The 18,677-nt window shown below is 42.6% G+C and overlaps 2 protein-coding genes across 5 annotated transcripts in view; both read right to left on the bottom strand.

The window, feature by feature from the left end:
* The window catches only part of ankdd1a (ankyrin repeat and death domain containing 1A), a 37,735-nt gene that overhangs the window by 10,075 nt on the left and 8,983 nt on the right, over positions 1-18,677 (bottom strand). For 2 of the 4 annotated variants that reach the window (XM_040002117.1, XM_040002118.1), the window contains 9 exons: positions 16,230-16,328; positions 14,941-15,039; positions 14,710-14,814; positions 10,841-10,939; positions 8,055-8,153; positions 1,260-1,358; positions 1,077-1,175; positions 510-608; positions 312-410 (listed from right to left, as the gene is read on the bottom strand). In XM_040002117.1, coding sequence (XP_039858051.1) covers positions 312-410; positions 510-608; positions 1,077-1,175; positions 1,260-1,358; positions 8,055-8,153; positions 10,841-10,939; positions 14,710-14,814; positions 14,941-15,039; positions 16,230-16,328 — 897 coding nt within the window. Of the gene's footprint in view, positions 1-311; positions 411-509; positions 609-1,076; positions 1,176-1,259; positions 1,359-8,054; positions 8,154-10,840; positions 10,940-11,328; positions 11,489-14,709; positions 14,815-14,940; positions 15,040-16,004; positions 16,157-16,229; positions 16,329-18,677 lie in introns of those variants that run through there. The other 2 variants (XM_040002120.1, XM_040002121.1) reach the window with 2 other exon arrangements.
* LOC120715270 (protein FAM32A-like) lies at positions 17,172-18,577 on the bottom strand. The gene is made up of 3 exons (XM_040002154.1): positions 18,555-18,577; positions 18,264-18,413; positions 17,172-17,569 (listed from the first exon to the last, which is right to left on the bottom strand). Exons 1-3 carry the CDS (start codon positions 18,575-18,577, stop codon positions 17,332-17,334), a joined length of 411 nt encoding a protein of 136 aa, XP_039858088.1. The 3' UTR covers positions 17,172-17,331.

The raw sequence follows: 18,677 nt of genomic DNA, 5'->3' as shown, positions 1-18,677 counted from the left end.
TGGCAATTATATAATGATGAAGACACTGATGTCACTGCCTGGCCCTCATGTTTCACACACCTGAATCCCTCATCCAAATCTGGGAGGAGATCCCCCCACCACCATCCACCATCTCATCCAGCCTTCAAAAGGCTGATGATTATGGTTTTCACTGACCTTTGTGACCCCTGACCCCTTCTTGTTTTCAATGAATTTCAAAACGTATGTCAAATTAACATGAATATTTTTTAAGATCTGATGTGTGACTTTAGTACTCCATTTATTGTTTTGAGCAGTGTACATAATATTCTGTGTGAAGCTGTGTGTGGTACCTTATCAGTTAGACTGAGACTAACTCTAGAAATCAGCATCATCTCAGCCAGGTCATGCCAGCCATGTTCTGAGGCAATGTGTAGCGCGGTCTGCTGCCTCTGTCGCCCACATGACAGACAACCATTAAGTAAAATTACTGTATTATAGGACATTTTATTATGCATTGTGTTCATGTGGCTGTGGAACTTTGTACTTACAATGTCAGTGGCATTCAGGTTGCTGCCAGCATCGATAAGCAATCGTACAACTTTTGTGTGATTGTTGAAAACAGCCAGGTGGAGTGGTGTGCAGTGTTGCTGTTTCAAAGAGAAACAGGTATTAAAAAGCTGCTCTCTATGATATTAACTTTTAAAACGTTTACAAGTGTTTACTGCCTAATTTTAGATTTCTTCTTCATTTTATGCACCAAAATGCTAACATGCTAACATACCACTGTGTAAGAATACCCATATGGAAATGATATATATAAATCTTATAAAGTTTTGTGTTATGTGAAACTTGTGTGAAAAGCACATAAGAGTGAAAACAGATATAAGCTCCTTTGATAAATTATATAAATGAAACTTGTTTTGGATACTTACTAAAACAATATATGAAAGTAATGAGAAAGTGGCCACTTTCATGAGTAAATCATATAAGCCTTATATGAAGTAAGCCAAATCTTATGCAAGTCTTTTATAAATTTCTTCTATTTCTTTTCCATATGGGTACTTTAAAAGAATTATCATAATTATTTTTTTCCGGAGATAGCTAACGGTGCTTACATTGTTTATAGCATCTACACTGATTCCTGCCTTCAGCAGCAAGCTGGCCTCTCTGTCATGACCATGCTGTGCCACATAATGGAGAGCATTCATTTTTCTCTACAGACAGAAGATAAATATTTATTCATGAAAACAACACTGCCAGCCCACTCTTGAATTGCATATTTAAGTAAACAAGCATACATTAGTTTGTGCATTGACATTACAGCCAGAATCCAGCAGAAGTCTAACGCATTCACAGTGACCTCCGTCAGCTGCCATGTGCAATGGTGTGAGATCATCCTACAACAACACAATACAACAGGTACAATCAAGGTCAAAGGTTTTTACAGTTTAAAGCTTATTATTCATAAGCATGAAGAAATGTGTTTTTTCAGGTTCAAAATGCTTGAGTGATCCCAAGAGTTTGGTGAGTAGGAATCATTTTTGCTTAGAAGGGTCTTGCAATGTCACCAGGGTGCAGAGGAGGCTACCCCCCCGTCCCCTTCTGGCTGCCTCTGCCTCAATTTTATCTCACAACTTAGACATTCACATTACTCACACTCTCATTACACATACATATAGGATCTTGGGGGTGGGCACGCTACACGGAATCCAAAGTACCATCAGGGTGTACACCCCACCCCTGGTGTCGTTGCCCACCTCTCAAGGTTAAATACACGTAGACATTGAGGGCTAGCAGGAGGGACCATGCGCTTACCTGCTGCTCTCTGGCAGGTAGCTCCATGCCCTCCTGGGTTTTAAATGCACCTTAGAACACACATGCATCAACACTACAATGAGCGGGTGGAGGGAGGTTTGGAGTCTTCTCTCACCCCCATTCTCTGCGACCTGCTGGAGCGGGGGGGGGGCTAGGAGGAGGAGTTGGCCGTCCGGCTGCGGTCTGGAGTGTGGGGCCTCCCTGCTGCTGCGGAGTCGGGGCGGTCTGCCTCTCCCCACCGCAGGGAAAAGGGTAACACCACCTGGGTCTGGGTGCACTTCCCCCCTCCAGGGGCAAGGGTACCTAGACCCGGTTTGTAGAGTACGCTTGGGGAGTGTAATCGTGTGTACAGCGTCTCTTTATGTCTGTCTCCATGTTGGTTGAGTGTGCAGTAAGTGCATATGACAGCATGAGGGTGGGAATGGATGTTTGTGTCTGTGTGTGCCTGTATGTCTGTGTCTATATGTCAGGTTGGGTATCAGACGCCACCTCTCTGGGGACATCTTAGGCCCTCCAAGGTTTGGAGGCCTATCTCCACCCACCACCACTTCCCCTGCCAGTGGCGGACTCCCTCAGGTGTCGGTGCGTTGGTGGTTCTTTGTGTCCGGGGATGGGCGTCCAGGTACACACCGGCTCACTCCTTGGCGGCCGCTTATCGGGGCCTGGAGCCTGGGGCTCGCTCGGGCCACTTCGGAGGTGGGGTGCCCCCGGCCTCTCGGCCTGGGGCTCGGTCACTCAGGCACGGCTGGCTGCCGGCGGAGCTCACGGGCGCGTCACTGCAACCCCCCCTGGCTTCTGCTCCGCGGCTGCTGAGTGAGCCCTCATCTGGGACTCTCCTCAGCTCTTTCTGGGACAGTGGCGCGGCTGCCCCTCTGTTGGTCTTCCTTGGTCTCTTGTGTTCTGGGGGCCTCTGGATGTCTGGAGTCTTGATCTCCTCCATACCTGCTTCATGCCCTGGAGGACGGGGCTGTGGACCCCCCACACCCTCTAGCAGATCATTACATGAAGGAACCTTTTAAAAAAAAAAAACAAGCGCGTCCATGCTCACAGGTGTACACACGGGTGATCACACCCACAAACTACACCCTTTTTGGTTCCTACCTCAAAGCACACTGTGTTCTGTTGATCTTATGTGCTGCACAATAATGTTTAATATTTAGTATTTACTGTCATATTCCCATATATCATTGTGATGTTGTTTATTCTATTACTCTTGTTCTCTTCTGCTTGTTTTCTTTTTTCTTTCTCAGCAGGTGATCGATAGCTGCATTTTTTTTTCCTGCTCATTCTGTTGGTTTTTGGTTTTTGCCCTTCTCCCCCGTCCCTCTTCTCAGCTGTTTTTCTTTCCCTCTTTCTTTCTCCCCTTCTTTCCCCCAGTCAAGTCTGTCCCGTATTCAGTAAGTGAAAATAAAATAAACAATAAAAGGTGAATCAAATGGACCATTACGGCAAGGCTGGGATGGTCAATTTGGTAAAGTAAATCCATTGGGCATCTTTCTTTGCCTTTAGACAACAATTCTGATGCAAAAGAGCCAAACGGGACAGGCAAAAAAAAAAAAAAAAAAAAAAAAAAAGAAAAAAAAAAAGAAGGGTCTTGCAATGTCACCAGGTCCTGGGTCAAAGGGCCAGGCTACTTGAAACTAGAGAAATTGCTGTGATTAGGAGTCAGCTACCTCACCCAGTTTACTGAGGAAACCACATAAACTAACATTACTAACTAATAGTTTTTCCCCATACTGTGAAAGTTCTTTTATTTTTTGGCAAATTCAAATCTGGTCTTCCTGTTCTTGAGCGTAACCAGTGGTGTACACCTTGTTGTAAACTGTCTGTGTTTATATTGATGAAAATTGGCTAGTATATTCCTTCTGGTTGAAAATGTCCCAAATGTTATTTTGGCTCCTCATAAAACTTTTTAATCTCTCTCTGATATGTTTATTTAGTTTTTAATTTAATGATGGCTTCTGTTGCTTCATCAACATCTCCTTAAAACTCATATTAAGTGTTCCAGTAAACAGCTACCCAATGCCAAGTGTAAATGGTTGTCTGCCTCTCTGTGTTAGCACTGTAACAGATTGGCAGACTGTTCAAGGTATACCCTGCATCTCTCCCCATGGAGGTGAGATAGGCTCCAGCCCATCAATGACCCTGAATGGGTGAGTGGATGGCTAAAAAGAAAACAAGAAAAATGCTTCAGTGGCAGGACCCACTGATTGATAGGATTCACCCTTCTTCAAGGTTCTGGACATCATAAGGCTGCTCTGGTCTGCAACACAACACACAGTTAGGTACACAAGTGTTTTGGCAATTACAATTTCTGTAATTTGTTAAATCCAAGCCTTCGCTTGCGTCAGCATCTCTTTGGACCTCATACAAAGGGTTTCACTGGACATCTACTAAATGTAAGTTCAACACTTATCTCTATATCTCTGCTTAATTAGTGATAGAATTATTATGGGGAAAGTCTTAAATGGCCACAAAACTGCTTGGCAGCCATGTATCCAAATGCTTTTGAGCCTCAAAGGTTTAAAAGAGTATAAAAATTTCTATAATTCCTAAACAATTAATGCAACACTTCTGTTAAACCCTTTATAACACCCCTGTTTCCTGCACCCTGTCCAGAGGTGCTGGATCTGGGGGGCATCCGTTCATCTGGGTCTATGGCTTGCAAAGCCTTGCTCCCTGTGGGACGCTGTTCTTGAGGGTGGGAGTGGTTTGGGATGGCAGAATGGGTGGCTTCAGGGGTGGGCACACGGTTGTCACTGAGATGTATGGGCTCTTTCTTCGGTACTCTTAGGGGTGCATAACAAGTTAACTATCATGGTAACGGTAAATGGTAAATGGACTCACACCCTTTCGCACATGCTCTTTGGTAAATGGTAAATGGCCTGTATTTGTATAGCGCTTTCTATGTAAGTCCTTTTTATCTAATGTTCACACACATTCTTAGCGCGATGGATGCATCTGAGAGAAACTTGGGGTTACTATCTTGCCCCAAGATAATTGTCATGCAACCTTGTTTGGTTTCCCAGATGTACAAATCATGGCAAACCTCCTGGCACTTAACAGCGAACACTATATTATTCTATTTGTGTTGGTGGAACCAATTTTTGGCGCAGTGTGTTTTGGGGTTTAAAAGCCACAGTAACTCTGTGTTTAGAAAAAAAATGTGTCTCAATTATGGCCTGGCCCGTATTTATATAGCACTTTACTAGTCCCTAAGGACCCCAAAGCACTTTACATATCCAGTCATCCACACATTCACACACTGGTGATGGCAGCTACATTGTAGCCACAGCCACCCTGGGGCGCACTGACAGAGGCGAGGCTGCCGGACACTGGCGCCACCAGGGCCCTCTGACCACCACCAGTAGGCAACGGGTGAAGTGTCTTGCCCAAGGACACAACAACCGAGACTGTCCGAGCCGGGGCTCGAACCGGCAACCTTCCGATTACAAGGCGAACTCCCAACTCTTGAGCCACGATCGCCCCAATTACTGTATTCTGATACTCCTGACACATACGGGATCACTAAGGGTGACAAAACATTTCTTCCACTGAAAACGCTATGTCCAGATGAACAGAATCAACTTTTTGCAATTTCCTTACCTGGATGATTGAGCATGCATTAAGACATTTTATATTAGAAACTGTGTGGGAGTTTCCATGGGAGTGTATGGGAATGAGTCTAACAAAAGCATAGGGTATATTTTCTACTTCTTACAATAATTATAAACCTTGTAATATGTCTGTTGACTAACTAGTAAAAATAACAGAAGTAACTAAAGAACAAACAGAATTTCTTGTGGAAAACTGAACCAGCATGTGTGTGGGATGAGGTTGAAGGATAGTTTACCTTAAGAAACTACAATCAGCAGAAGCAATTCCCAGCAATGCTACTGTTATTTCAGGATACATTCATAAGGTTGGAAATTAGACGTATCAATAGAACATATGGAAAGATTTCTGACATGTTTTTTTCTTTTATCTTTTTATTAGTTTTCTTATTAGTGTGAAACATACATAAAATATAATTACCATTATATAAACAATCACACATCTATGTCTAAACATACATATTTATATACCTAAATGAGTATATATATACAAAACAAACAAAACAAAAAAAACCCAAAAAAAGGAGAAAGAGAGAGAGAGGGGGAAAAAAGAACAATACACCTGCCCAGACCAATATATATAAACTTGGAGCAGATATGGGAGGAGGCCATCCCTCCCAGCTTACTTATTAAAGTAATCTATAAAGGGCTGCCAAATTAGGTAAAACCGTTTAACATGATCTCTCAATGAAAACTTGATTTTCTCCAACTGTAAATGATGCATTGTGTCTCTTAACAAAGCAGAGTGAGTTGGGGGGGCTTTATTTTTCCAATTCAGAAGTATAAGGTGTCTTGCAAGCAATGTTTTAACGCTCAAAACATGAATTTGTTTGTTATTTAAGTATTTAACTGTAGCTACACCAAAAAGTGCCATTACTAGGTCTGGGGGGAGCTGTTTTTTAAAAATATCAGACAATGTTTTAAATATTTTAGACCAGTAGATGGCGACGCTGGGACATGTCCAAAACATATGTGACAGTGAGGCAGAATTCTGGCCACATCGATCACATCTTGAGTCCGCCCCTGGAAACATCCTTGAAACCTTCAGTTTTGACAGATGGAGCCTATGCAGGACCTTAAATTGTAGCAGTCCGTGCCTGCAGCAGACAGAAGTGGAGTGAACCAGTTCTTGTGCCTTAGTCCATTGATCTTCAGTGATGTTAGTACCCAGTTCCTCACTCCAAGTGTTTCTCAAGTGATCAAATGTAGTCGTACTGTCTATTTGCGAAAGTTGGTTGTAGATCCTGGAAAAAGCTCCTTTCTTTAGCGGGTTCATCGGGAACAGATCATCTGAAACTAGCTTTTGTGGTTCATTGGGAAAGGATGGAAAAGTTTCTTTAATAAAATGACGTATTTGTAAATACTTGAAAAAATCTTTTTCGATGGAAAATGTTTTGCTGAAGTTGTTGAAACGAAGGAAAGAGATTATCAATAAACAGATCCTTGATTGTGTGTTTCCCTTTGGAAGTCCATAGCTGGAATGTGGATCCTGAGAGCAATGTGTATGCTTCATCATGAATTAATGGTGTAAAGATTGACTAACGCCAATGAAAATGCCTTCTAATCTGAGACCAAATTTTTAGTGAGTTGGACACTACTATTTTACATTTATGCTCACCCAGATCTGAGTTTGAATGAACCAAAGATTTAAGAGTATTAGAGAAAAAAGTCAAACTTTCCATCCGTTGCCAATCAGGTCTACGTTCCCCGCCCCAGAATGACATACAACGTATGTTACAGGCCCAATAACAGAACTGAAAGCAAGACAACCCCATTCCTCCTGTAATCTTGGGTCTTTGGAGACAACAAGTAGGCCTGCAGTGTGAGAGCGAAGAGCGAATGTCTTTTTCATTCCGGGTGTCTTCTTGTTCCAGATAAACTGAGAAATTAACTGGTCTATTTTCTTGGGTTACATTTATTCCAAGATATTTGAAAGTATTTGAGACGGTAAAAGGAAACAAAGTCAATGTAGCGCTATCTAACTTTTCTAAAGAACTAATAGGAAACAATATGCTTTTTGTTAGGTTGATTTTGTATCCAGAAATTTTCCCAAATTCAGTTAAAACTGTCAGAATTTTTGGCAATGATTTAGTAGGGTCAGTGATATATAGTAACAAATCATCTGCACAGAGAGACACCTTATGTTCTACACCAAATCTCCTTATTCCTTTATAATCCTTTGTAGAGCGTAATTGAATGGCGAGAGGTTCTATGACAAGTGCAAATAGCAATGGGGACAGAGGGCACCCTTGTCTTGTAGAGCGGTGGAGGAGGAAAGGACTAGAAGTTATATTATTTGTGTTAACCGAGGCCTGAGGTTTTGTGTAAAGCAGCTTAGCAAGGGAAATATAATTAGGGCCTATGCCAAACTTTGACAGGGTCGAGAAGAGGAAACCCACTCGACCTGTCAAAGGCCTTCTCCGCATCTAGTGAGAGTAGTATTTCTGACATGTTTTTAAAAAAAAACGTTGGTTTGTGTTTTTTAAGAAATATTCTAGATTTACTAAGACACGTTTTAACATCGTCATTATGGGTTTTTCACTGTGGGCTGATAGAAAATGTAATTTATACCGCTTAAAATGAATAAACATGTACAAAAGAGAAGGATTCGTAAATGTTTCTGAACATACCCCTTTAAGCGTACAGGCTCATCATCATACTTACTATATTCCTTTTATCCACACTGACACCAGTCTCTAGGATCTTCTGTAGGATCTCTGCGTGCCCTTTGCTTGCTGCTAGGTGCATAGGCGTGTTTTCTTCCTGTAATCCAGACATAACAGTATATATATATATATATATATATATATCAGTTTTTCTCTGTATCTATTATTGTACGATCTACTGTACAATATAAAGCGCCTTGAGGCGACTGTTGTTGTGATTTGGCGCTATATAAATAAAATTGAAATTGAAATACAATGACCAGCAAGTCACAGATATAGGGACTGCTTTGCTGGTGACACTGTTGGGGATTTATTCAAAATCGAAGGCACAGTGAACAAGCATGGCTACCACAGCATCCTGCAGCGACATGCCATCACATCCAGTTTGCGTTTAGTTGGACCATCATTTATTTTTCACACACCTCCAGGCTGTGTAAGGGCTATCTGACCAAGAAGGACAGTGATGGTGCGCTGCACCAAATGGCCTGGCCTCTACGGTCACCTGACCTAAACTCAGTGGAGATGGTTTGGGATGAGATGGAGCGCAGAGTGAAGGCAAAAGGACCAACAAGTGCTCAGCATCTCTAGGAACTCCTTCAAGGCTGTTGGAAAACCATTTCAGGTAATGACCTCATGAAACTCGTCCAGAGAATGCCAACAGTGTGCAAAGAGGTAATTAAAGCAAAGGGTGGCTGTTTTGATCTGAATCAAAATATACAATATAAAAAATGTTTTGAGTTATTTCTCACTTTTTCGTTTACTTCATAATTCCATGTGTGTTCATTCATAGTTCTGATGCCTTCATTGAGAATCTACAATGTAAATAGTCATGGTTCTCACTTGGCCTTGTTTTTATAAACATCTCAACACATCTTTTCAAGTCAGTTTCAAAACTCTGAAATGCTGGCTGCTGCTCAGCACAAATTACCTTGGCAGAAGTATGGGAGAGCCTAACAAAGCTTTTTTGCACAGCTTCTGCTTGTATGGCTAAACACTAGGGGTGCAACGATATTCGTATCGATATTGAACCGTTCGATACAGTGCTTTCGGTTCGGTACGCATATGTATCGAACAATACAACATTTGTAATTTATTTTATCAACTTTCCTTCTGACGATGCTGTCTGTGTTGAGCGCTCAGTGAATCTGTGTTCGACTACTCCGCCTAGGCTGCACTGTCGAGCGCAGATCCACTGAGCGCTCAACACAGACAGCATAGTCAGAAGGAGGAGCGCAGGGCAAGCTAGCGAGACAGAAGTTAAGCTCTCCTTGCAACAGGCAAATTGAACCTCATTCATATCTGGCGTTTGGAATTATTTTGGTTTTCATGTGACGTATGACCCTGAAGGTAAGCGAGTCATGGACTAAAGTAAAACAGTATGTTGGATGTGCCATGCAATGCTCAATTACATTGGTGTGAACTAGTGTGTTAGCGCAGTTAGCTCGTTAACGTGTTTGCCGTCTAGCCCCATGCACGGAGCGATCGGCGGTAGCTCGTTAACGGAGATTTGCCGTGTTGTGGCATTAAGGTCATTTCAACGAGATTAACCTGAAAGCACTAGTGGGAACACAACGAATATGACTGCACATTTACGCCGACATCATCCTAGTGCAAAGACAAGTGGAAGCAGACAAAAAAAGCAAGCATGCTACTAACTTTAGCCGAGTCATTTAGACAGCTGTTAGCACATGATTCTCCTTATGCTGCTGAGAATATAGCCCAGAAGAAGCGGATAGTATAGCTTTTATTTTGGAAAGAGACATTTCTCTGTAATAAACTCTCTTTTCCAAAGATGAGTGATTCCTCAATCAGATACAGGGCTCGCAATATCGCTAGCCCGACGTCCCGGAGCTAGCGATTTTTTCAGTCGGGCTACCAAAATCTATCTCTTCCCTGCCCGTTGGCCTATTGTAGGAAAAATATATGTCAATGCTTTTGCATTCTTTCAGAAATGTAGCTGGGTAATTATGTCATTGGCATCGGTGAGCCACTGTCAATATGTGACATATTGAAGTCGCGTTTGAATTTGCGCTTGTTTTTTTGCTTTCACTTTGCAATCGTGCGAACTGTGTATAGAGAGCGACAGCACTGATCTGTGAGTGATGATAATTTGTGCACCAATTCCTCTGACATCGTCTTATTAATCGTTAGCTTACTATGCAAACATGACAAGTGAAATCTCCCGCAGCTTAAACATGTGAGAGGTTGATCGCGCAGAGAATCGCTGAGCTTATGTGAGTGCGTGTGTAAAAGCAGCAGGATACATATTTGACTACGATGACCTGGATGACTGAGAACCTTCACAGACAGATATATATTTTAGTTCTGCTGAGCCAAATAAGACAGGTCAGGGTGAAGAAGTGACAGCCAAAGAAAAGCTTACCACAAAACGGAGAAGTTATGACAAATCAGACTATAAGGCAAAAAGAAAGTGCAGCTTTATGGTTTCATGGACAAAAGAATTTCTGTGGCTGCAATATGATGAGCTAAATAACCAGGGCTGCACATAAGTGGTCCGCAGGTGCGCATTCGCTGTCAAAATAAAAAAAACACGCACAAGGGTTAGGGTTAAATTTAAAAACTGTACTTTTGAGTTAAAATATATATTTATAATTTTAATAAATGACAAATTAAAAATGCATGAACATTTTTTTTGTATCGAAAAAATATCGAACCGTGACACCAAAGTATCGAACCGAACCGAACCGTGAATTTTGTGTATCGTTGCACCCCTACTAAACACATCTGCTGATTCAAAGTGTGTGTCTGTGTGTGTGTGTGTACCTTGTCCTTCAAACCAGGCATGTAACCCATTCCAATCAGAAATTCAACTGCTTCAAGCTGTCCATGTTCAGCAGCTAGGTGTAGAGCTGTCTTTCCTGACTGAGCAGAAAGACATACACATATGTTACATATAGTGTATACAATAGTGCTTCACTGAGTGCTTCACTGAGTGAATGGGTTAAATGCAGAGCGGGATTTCCCCACAGGGATCAATAAAGTATGCATTAGTATTATTATTATTACAAACAAGATATAATAATTCCATTAATATCCATATAATAAAAATTCAATTCATTTTCAGCTTGATTTATTGATATACTGCTTATACACTGCTCAAACATTTAAGGAAACACTTAATCTGAGTATAGCATCAACTAAATAAAATTTCTGGGATGTTGATCTGGTCAGCTAAGTAGTAAAGCACTCAAAGCGCTTTGTACCGGATTCAATAGTGATGGGCTAAAGCTTAGGTCTCCCAGTTTGCCTACCAGATGCTGTGGGATGATGGTATTCTTCTCCAGGTGTGCAAGGTTCCGGTACAGAGCCAAGGAGATGGCATCCTCAATGGAGTGAGTTTGCCAGTAGGCAAACTGGAAGGGGTCGAATTTGGAAGGGAATCTAGAGCTAATGTGCCCCCCCCCCCCCCATCTGTCAAAACATTACATAATAATAGGAGTGAGTGTGACAGGCCAGTAGTGACATGTTCCAAATGTTTTTACGCATTGGGATGATAGCTGCAGTCTTGAAACATGATGGAACTTTGGCTTGATTTTGTGAGGTGTTTCTGATAGAACATAAACCAGCTGATGTGTACATCTCACAGGTATGTTATCTCGGCCTGGGGCCTTCCTTGTATTGACTCTACTCAGAGTCCTCCTTACATCAGCTATGTCAAGACAGAGTGCCCTTTCTTCCTGTTGAGGATCAGAAGAGTCCTGTTTAGCGCCTCAAACCATCCAAAGAAGTTGCGGAAGTTGAGGATGATATTGACTTCCTTCATTGAGGAAGTTAATGCCATCCTCAGGAGCCTGCAGTTTGTGGTAGTCCATATGCCTTGCCACATGTTTCTGATGTTAGCGCTACCATGAATAAAATTCTGGAGCTTTTAGTATCAGAATCAGAGAAACCTTTTAATCCCAGAGAAAAATCGAGTTCCCATATTACTGTACATACAACAGACAATAAAGTAATTATGTAAAAGGAAGTGTAGAAATAGAGATATCAATGCACATAAATAGAGATTAATAAAATATAAAAGGACAAAAGTATTAACAGTAATGTTTCTCTGTGAAAAAGCTTTGCCAATCTGATGGCACAGCTGAAGTTGGGGCTCACTGTTCTCAGTGATCCCTCGCTGCCAGACTTGAAGGCTAATTTCCATGCCTTTAGCTTTTTGAGTACTTTATCGGTCATCCAGGGTTTCTTGTTGGCCCGGGTGGTGATGACCTTTATGACATCCATAGCAGGCTATGAATACGTGATGTTTAAATGGGTGCAGGAATTCTAGAAGAAATGACATCCCGTAAATCCAGTTTGTTGTTGTGTAATAATAGATGGGAGAATGTTTTTTGTCTTTTGGCTAAAGCGTTAATCAAAGAGAGAGGCCTGTGGGAGGTACATAGCTCAGGTTCCTCATCCCTTTTCAGGAGCAGGCTTATAGTCACTTGTCTTAAGGTGGGACGGAGTTAACATCTGAGAGATTTGAGAGAGACTGAATGTATTACTGGAGCCAATTTAGTATGGAACTTTTTGAAGAATCTGAAGAATCTGTTATTATCAACAATGAACTCAAGATTGTCTAAGAATTTTGACATCTCAGTAGCATCTTGCTGGGTTTCTGACTGGTATAGTGGAGAGTCAAAGAAAACAGACTTGAAGGATGATCTCTTTGTAGCTGTCCAGTTGAGTCTTCATCTTTGGTACCAAACGTGAGATGTTGCGATATAGTTGATGAGATAGAAGTTGGCTAGACTTGTCGCCATGCTCATAATGCATAGAGCGAGCATGTAAAAAAGGCCTCTGAAGAAGTAATTAAGGCATTGTCCATCTGCAAAGGATTGGATTTACAAATTTTATTCAAATGGGCAGAGAATGAAATGATAACCTCAAGGAAATAGGCTTTAGTGATTCCCAAAGCATGGAATATGAAATTGTATGTTTCTCTGTTTGGTTTAATGCAATGAAGTCAACTATTGAGGATTTAATAAGTTTATCGAAGCAACATCAGACTGAATCTCCTGAATCTCAGAACAGCTGGCCACCAATATATCGTCAAGGTACACGAAGACGAAAGGTAGCCCGCGCAAAAACTCAAACAGGCCGAAAGGGGTAATTACGGCAGTTTTGGGAACGTCTTCGGCGCGCATGGGAACCTGGTGATACCCCCGCACCAAGTCAATTTTAGAAAAAATCGAGGTGTCGGCGAGGTGGGCGGAAAAAGACTGGATGTGGGGAATGGGGTAACGGTTGTTCTCCGTGACATTATTCAAACGGCGAAAATCCCCGCACAGCAGCCACCGACCGTCTAATTTGGGCACCATGTGTAGCAGAGAGCCCCAGGCACTATTGAGTGCTGTACAATGCCGAGGCACTCCATGGCTGCAAACTCTTCCCGGGCGACGGAGAGTTTTGCGGGGTCGAGGCGGAACGCACGCGCGAACACCGGGGGATCGACCGTCGGGATATAAGGTTCAACCTCGTGCTTTGTTGCCGTGTTCAAGAAATTAGGAACAGTCAGTGAAGGGAACTCCAAAAGCAACACTGAAAAACATTCCCTGAAGTCACTAAATTAGCCCGATTCAGGGGCTCGATGGGCTGTGTGAAACAGGGTATTGAAGAAAAAGACAAGGCATTGATTAAGCGTCTGTTAGCGACATCGACCAGCAGTCCGTAGGCACAAAGAAAATTGGCACCCAAAATAGGCACAGAGCTAGCGGCAACAACAAAGTTCCACTGGAAATCCCAACCATGAAAACAAACAGTCACCAACCTTTCCCCGAACGTCGCGATGGGAGAGCCATTAGCTGCGATAAGCTGCAGCCCACAACCCACTGCTAAACTGTCGGCGCTGGTCGGGTGAAGGAGGCTCTTCTGGGAGCTGGAGTCGACCAGGAAACATCTCCCAGACCGTGAGTCTTCTATGAAGAGCCGTTTTTCTTTGTCGCCACCACATAGTGATATTTCGTGTCGTCAGCCGAGATGCCACGAAGAGCGAACTGAGCCTCCATGTGCACGAACCACGACGGGGGATCGTGAAGACAAAAGTCCGGCAGCTCAAGCGCCACAGCAAAGGCAGCTGCAGCAGGAGGCAGAGGTCTGGCAGCCGCTGATGCATCCAGAGCGGAGCCGGTGCCACCATCAGGCTGCAGCATGCTTGAGTCAGGGGTTACCCATGTGGAGGTAAACACAGGCGACACGAGGGCTCTTGACTAACACTCCTCATGTATTACTCATTACCACACAACTGAATACTTTTCCCTCCAAAACACAGCAACAACACTTCCTCAGAACTGGGTGTGAGTCGAGCCCTCCAGTGGTCCACCACAGTAGGATTATATTTAACTGCTAAAACTTTCTGAACAAGTTTTACACCACTGAAAAAATAATATGTGAGGGCATCATTTTTTATATTTTGACTTTCACTTCCACTCCATTAAATGACGTGGCGTCCTTTATTCCTAGCACATTACTTAGTCCATATCAGTATAGATATCCAACATGATTTTATGTTTTGAAAATGTTCCTTTTTGGGGGGCAGTGTATTTTGCGCAAATAATTTTTTGCTAGGAGATGAGAAAAGAAAGGAAGTGTTTGTTCTTTTTATGACTCAGTTAGTACAAAATTGCTCTGTAAAGCTAGTAGTCCGTCACCTTTTCAACTCCATCTAGACTGATGCCTTCTAGGTGCTCCAAGACGAACTCCAATACTCTGATGTGTCCTCGCTGAGCAGCACAGTGCAGCATATTCAGACCATCCTAAGATAAAAAGGATATCAGGTCAAGACAATAACCTTGTTATAAATAAGTTGCATTGCAACCCAATAAAAAAAACCCGTTAAATTCAGATTTTTTAACAGTTCAATGAAATATGGCAGCTCTTACTTTGTTTTCAGAGTTGAGCTTGGCTCCACAGGACACCAGGATCTGTAGGATGTTTAGGTGACCAAACCAGGATGCCAGAAGCAGAGCATTCATCCCAAACTGTGGACGATATTTACAAACTAATGAATCAGAACACAGAGAAAAATGTCTGACATAGGAATGGGAATCAAAAACCGGTTCTATTAGAAGACTGGTTCCCAGTAGTTTAATTCCTTGAAATTTAGTCTGCCTGCCTATCGATTCCAGTTGCACTTGCCCTACAATCAGCTGAATTTAGTTTGTGCTGGAGGACGAAAATAGTGGCACAGTCCACAGTTTGTATATGTACATTGCTATTATTCTTATTGCACAAAAAGGATAAGACCGTGACAGTAAGATGGAAACTGCATCCAGGCAGCATAACAAACCCATCATTGTCAAATTTCTCTAAGATTATGTTAAATGATGGTTTTCACAAGGTATAGCAATTCTATTTTCAATTCAGTTTTATTCATATAGTGCCAAATCACATAACCAGTTGCTGCAAGTCACTTTATATTTAAAGGTAAAGACCCTACAATAATACAGAGAAAACAGACAGCCAAATGACCCCCAGTGTCTGACAACTGATGGTACCCCCTGAAAACCAGAACCAATGCAGGGGAATACTGATGTATGACTACCAGTTGAACAACTTTGGCAAACATTGGTGTGGCTGCTCATTGGAAGACACAGTGGATTCGAGCATGTCAGGTGAGTATGGGAACTACCCTCAACCATTTCAACTCAAGGCATGTTTTTTAGCTAACTGTTAGATTACTGAATTCTTATTGTACACATGGGCTTACAAGCAGGATATGGCTGTAGGGCTATTCGCAGACAAAGCTACTGGCTATAATTCTAACTATTCTAAAAATGTCACTACCCATTATGAACTAAATATCAATTTAATTAGTGTTAATTAGTGTGCTAGATGTATCAGACTGACAGCAAAACCCAGGGTAAAATAACTTCAGCAACAATACAAATCCACAGTGAGTTATTCCCCATATCAAGGAATGGTGTTATGGGCGTGTTATTGTTACCATGTTTGCGAGACTAGTAGGGTCCGCATGAGCGCAACATCTGCATGCATGCACAGACTAGCCTATGCCGACAACCCCACAATGTTCCAACTATGAATGCACCGAACCAAACTGTAACAGGAACAGGTGTGTGCAGCTGTCTTTATCCACATCTGTAACAGAATACAATCCCTTTTCAACTAAGGAAGTGAGAAATTGTTCTTGTATCAGTTCAAGTTTACTTACACTGTCAGTCTCATTAATGTCCATATCATGCTCCAGTAGGAGACGCAAAGCCTGTTCATTCCCAGCTCCTGCTGCCCAGTGCAGTGCTTTTCGGCCTACCTACACACACACACACACACAAAAGACAATAACAGCACAGCGTATTTCTTGTTTGTTAGTGCTGACATTTTGGATTAAAATCACTTGTCCGTAATAATTCCTTTGAGCTCATTCATTCGTTCTTGTGGCAGCTGAGTGCGACGCGGCAGGAATGAGAATCAGGACACCCAAGTCTGAGGCCGTGGTCCTTAGCTGGGAAAGGGTAGAGTGCCCATTTTGGGTACGGACAAGTTACCGCCCCAAGTGGAGGAGTTTAAGTATCTCGGGTGTTGTTAACAAGTGAGGGGAGATCGACAGATGGATTGGCTGCAGTGATGCGGACGCTGTACCGGTCTGTTGTGCTGAAGAGAGAGCTGAGTGTAAAAGCCAAGCTCTCAATTTACCGGCCGATCTACATCCCCACCTTCATCTAAGGACATGAGCTTTGGGTAGTGAAAGAACAAGATTGCGGTCAGCCATCCGGGAGGGGTTCAAAGTAGAGCCGCTATGCTTCCACATCAAAATGAGCCAGTTAAGGTGGTTCGGGCATCTGACAAGGACGCCTCCTGGGTGCCTCCTGGGTGAGGTATTCCGGGCATGTCCCACTGGGTGGAGGTCCCAGGGCAGACCCAGGACACGCTGGAGAAAGTGTCTGGGGAGAAGGAGGTCTGGGCTTCTCTGCTTAATAATAATAATAATAACGGATTGCATTTATATAGCGCTTTTCAAGACCCTCAAAGTCCTTTTCAATTCCACTATTCATTCACTCTCACATTCACACACTGGTGGAGGCAGCTACAGTTGTAGCCACAGCTGCCCTGGGGCAGACTGACAGAAGCCAGGCTGCCATATCGCGCCATCGGTCCCTCTGGCCAACACCAGTAGGCGGTAGGTGAAGTGTCTTGCCCAAGGACACAACGACCAGGATCGAACCGGTTGTAAATAACAAATATACATTTCAAAAAACATGGTGCAGAAACATTTTGTACAAGTGGTAAAAGAAGAGTGAATATTTGCTCCGGTTTTATTTGGTCCAGCTGACTTTAGGGATGTCGTAATGCTCTGTCAGGTTGTCCAAGTGAAGGTTATAATCCTCAACTCTGTGTTTGTGGGTCTTTGATGCCTTGTTCAAAATCTGCTCCATTTGCCGTTTCGCTTGCATCTTGTCAAAAGCAATCTGTGCCGGTGTCCTTTTGTCAAGATATAGCTTAGGCTGTTGTCCCTGTGCTTCAGTCCCGGATAAGCAGAAGAAAATGGATGGATGGATGATTCATATTTTCCTGTCCTTTTCACTTCAAGGGGAGTTCACTAATGCATTTCTTTCAATTCTGAGTTATGTGACAACAAAAGCTGCTGTTATCAAAAAAAGGTATTTAATAGGTCTCACATTCCTACGACTGCAAACTAGAATAGAATAGACTAGAATAGCTCTTTATTGTCATTGTACATGTACAATGACAATGAGGGTGCTCCACACCAACCTTGCCAGAATAAAATATAAATAGTAGACAGCAGGAATAAATTAAAAAACATGAGAAATATATGCAATCTAGAGAGATATATACAAACAAAAGAAAGGCACACATTAGAAAACAAAAGGAAGTAGTGCAAACAAAAGACTTGATTTGAATAGAGTTTGTGTGTGAGTGGCCTGAGTGATGACAATTAATCCGACCATGGCTCAAATTGGTGAGGTGGACGGGTGGGCAGCTTCTTCCCCTGGGCCTTTTGGACTGTCTTCAAACAGTCCAAATGGCCCAAGCTGTTAGCGAGTTTGGAGGTGTGGGACCTGATTGACCTGAGGCGCCGACCAGGGGGCGACAAGTCAAACATGTGGTGGATGGGGTGTGAGGGTTCCGTTTATAATGAGAGGAGTGCACCTGTCTGTGCCTCCTAAACTCTATTATGAGTTCTTTTGTTTTAAGGATGTTAAGCTTCAGGTTATTTTCTGAGCACCAGTGTGACGAGTTCTCTGCCTCTATGAGCCCAACCATGGAGTCGTCATTGGCATACTTGACGATGACGTTGGTTGGGTGGGTTGGTGTGCAGTCATAGGTGTACCGGTCATTCAGTAGGGGGCTAAGAACGCAGCTCTGGGATCCAGTGCTGAGTAACAGTGGGAGGGAGAGTTAAAGAAGTTTAGTTCAAGAAGGAAATTCGAAAGAGTCACTGGGAATATTTTGTTTTTGGTCTGAACAACTCAAAATAAATAAAGAGACCGACGATTACTGAACTGATACTGCTTACCGGGTTTTGGGGTATAACCACATATTGTTTTAAACTGCAGGAGGCTCTGGTGAATCATTTTCTGTATATTTGATACATATACCCAAAACATGTAAGAATACCAAACTTAATGTCTCTGATTAT

Source organism: Simochromis diagramma, unplaced genomic scaffold (genome assembly GCF_900408965.1).
Source record: "Simochromis diagramma unplaced genomic scaffold, fSimDia1.1 OVJJ01000430.1, whole genome shotgun sequence".
NCBI lineage: Eukaryota > Metazoa > Chordata > Actinopteri > Cichliformes > Cichlidae > Simochromis > Simochromis diagramma.
The sequence above is the reverse complement of the archived record's forward strand: the minus strand, read 5'-3'. Positions and strand labels throughout refer to the sequence as shown.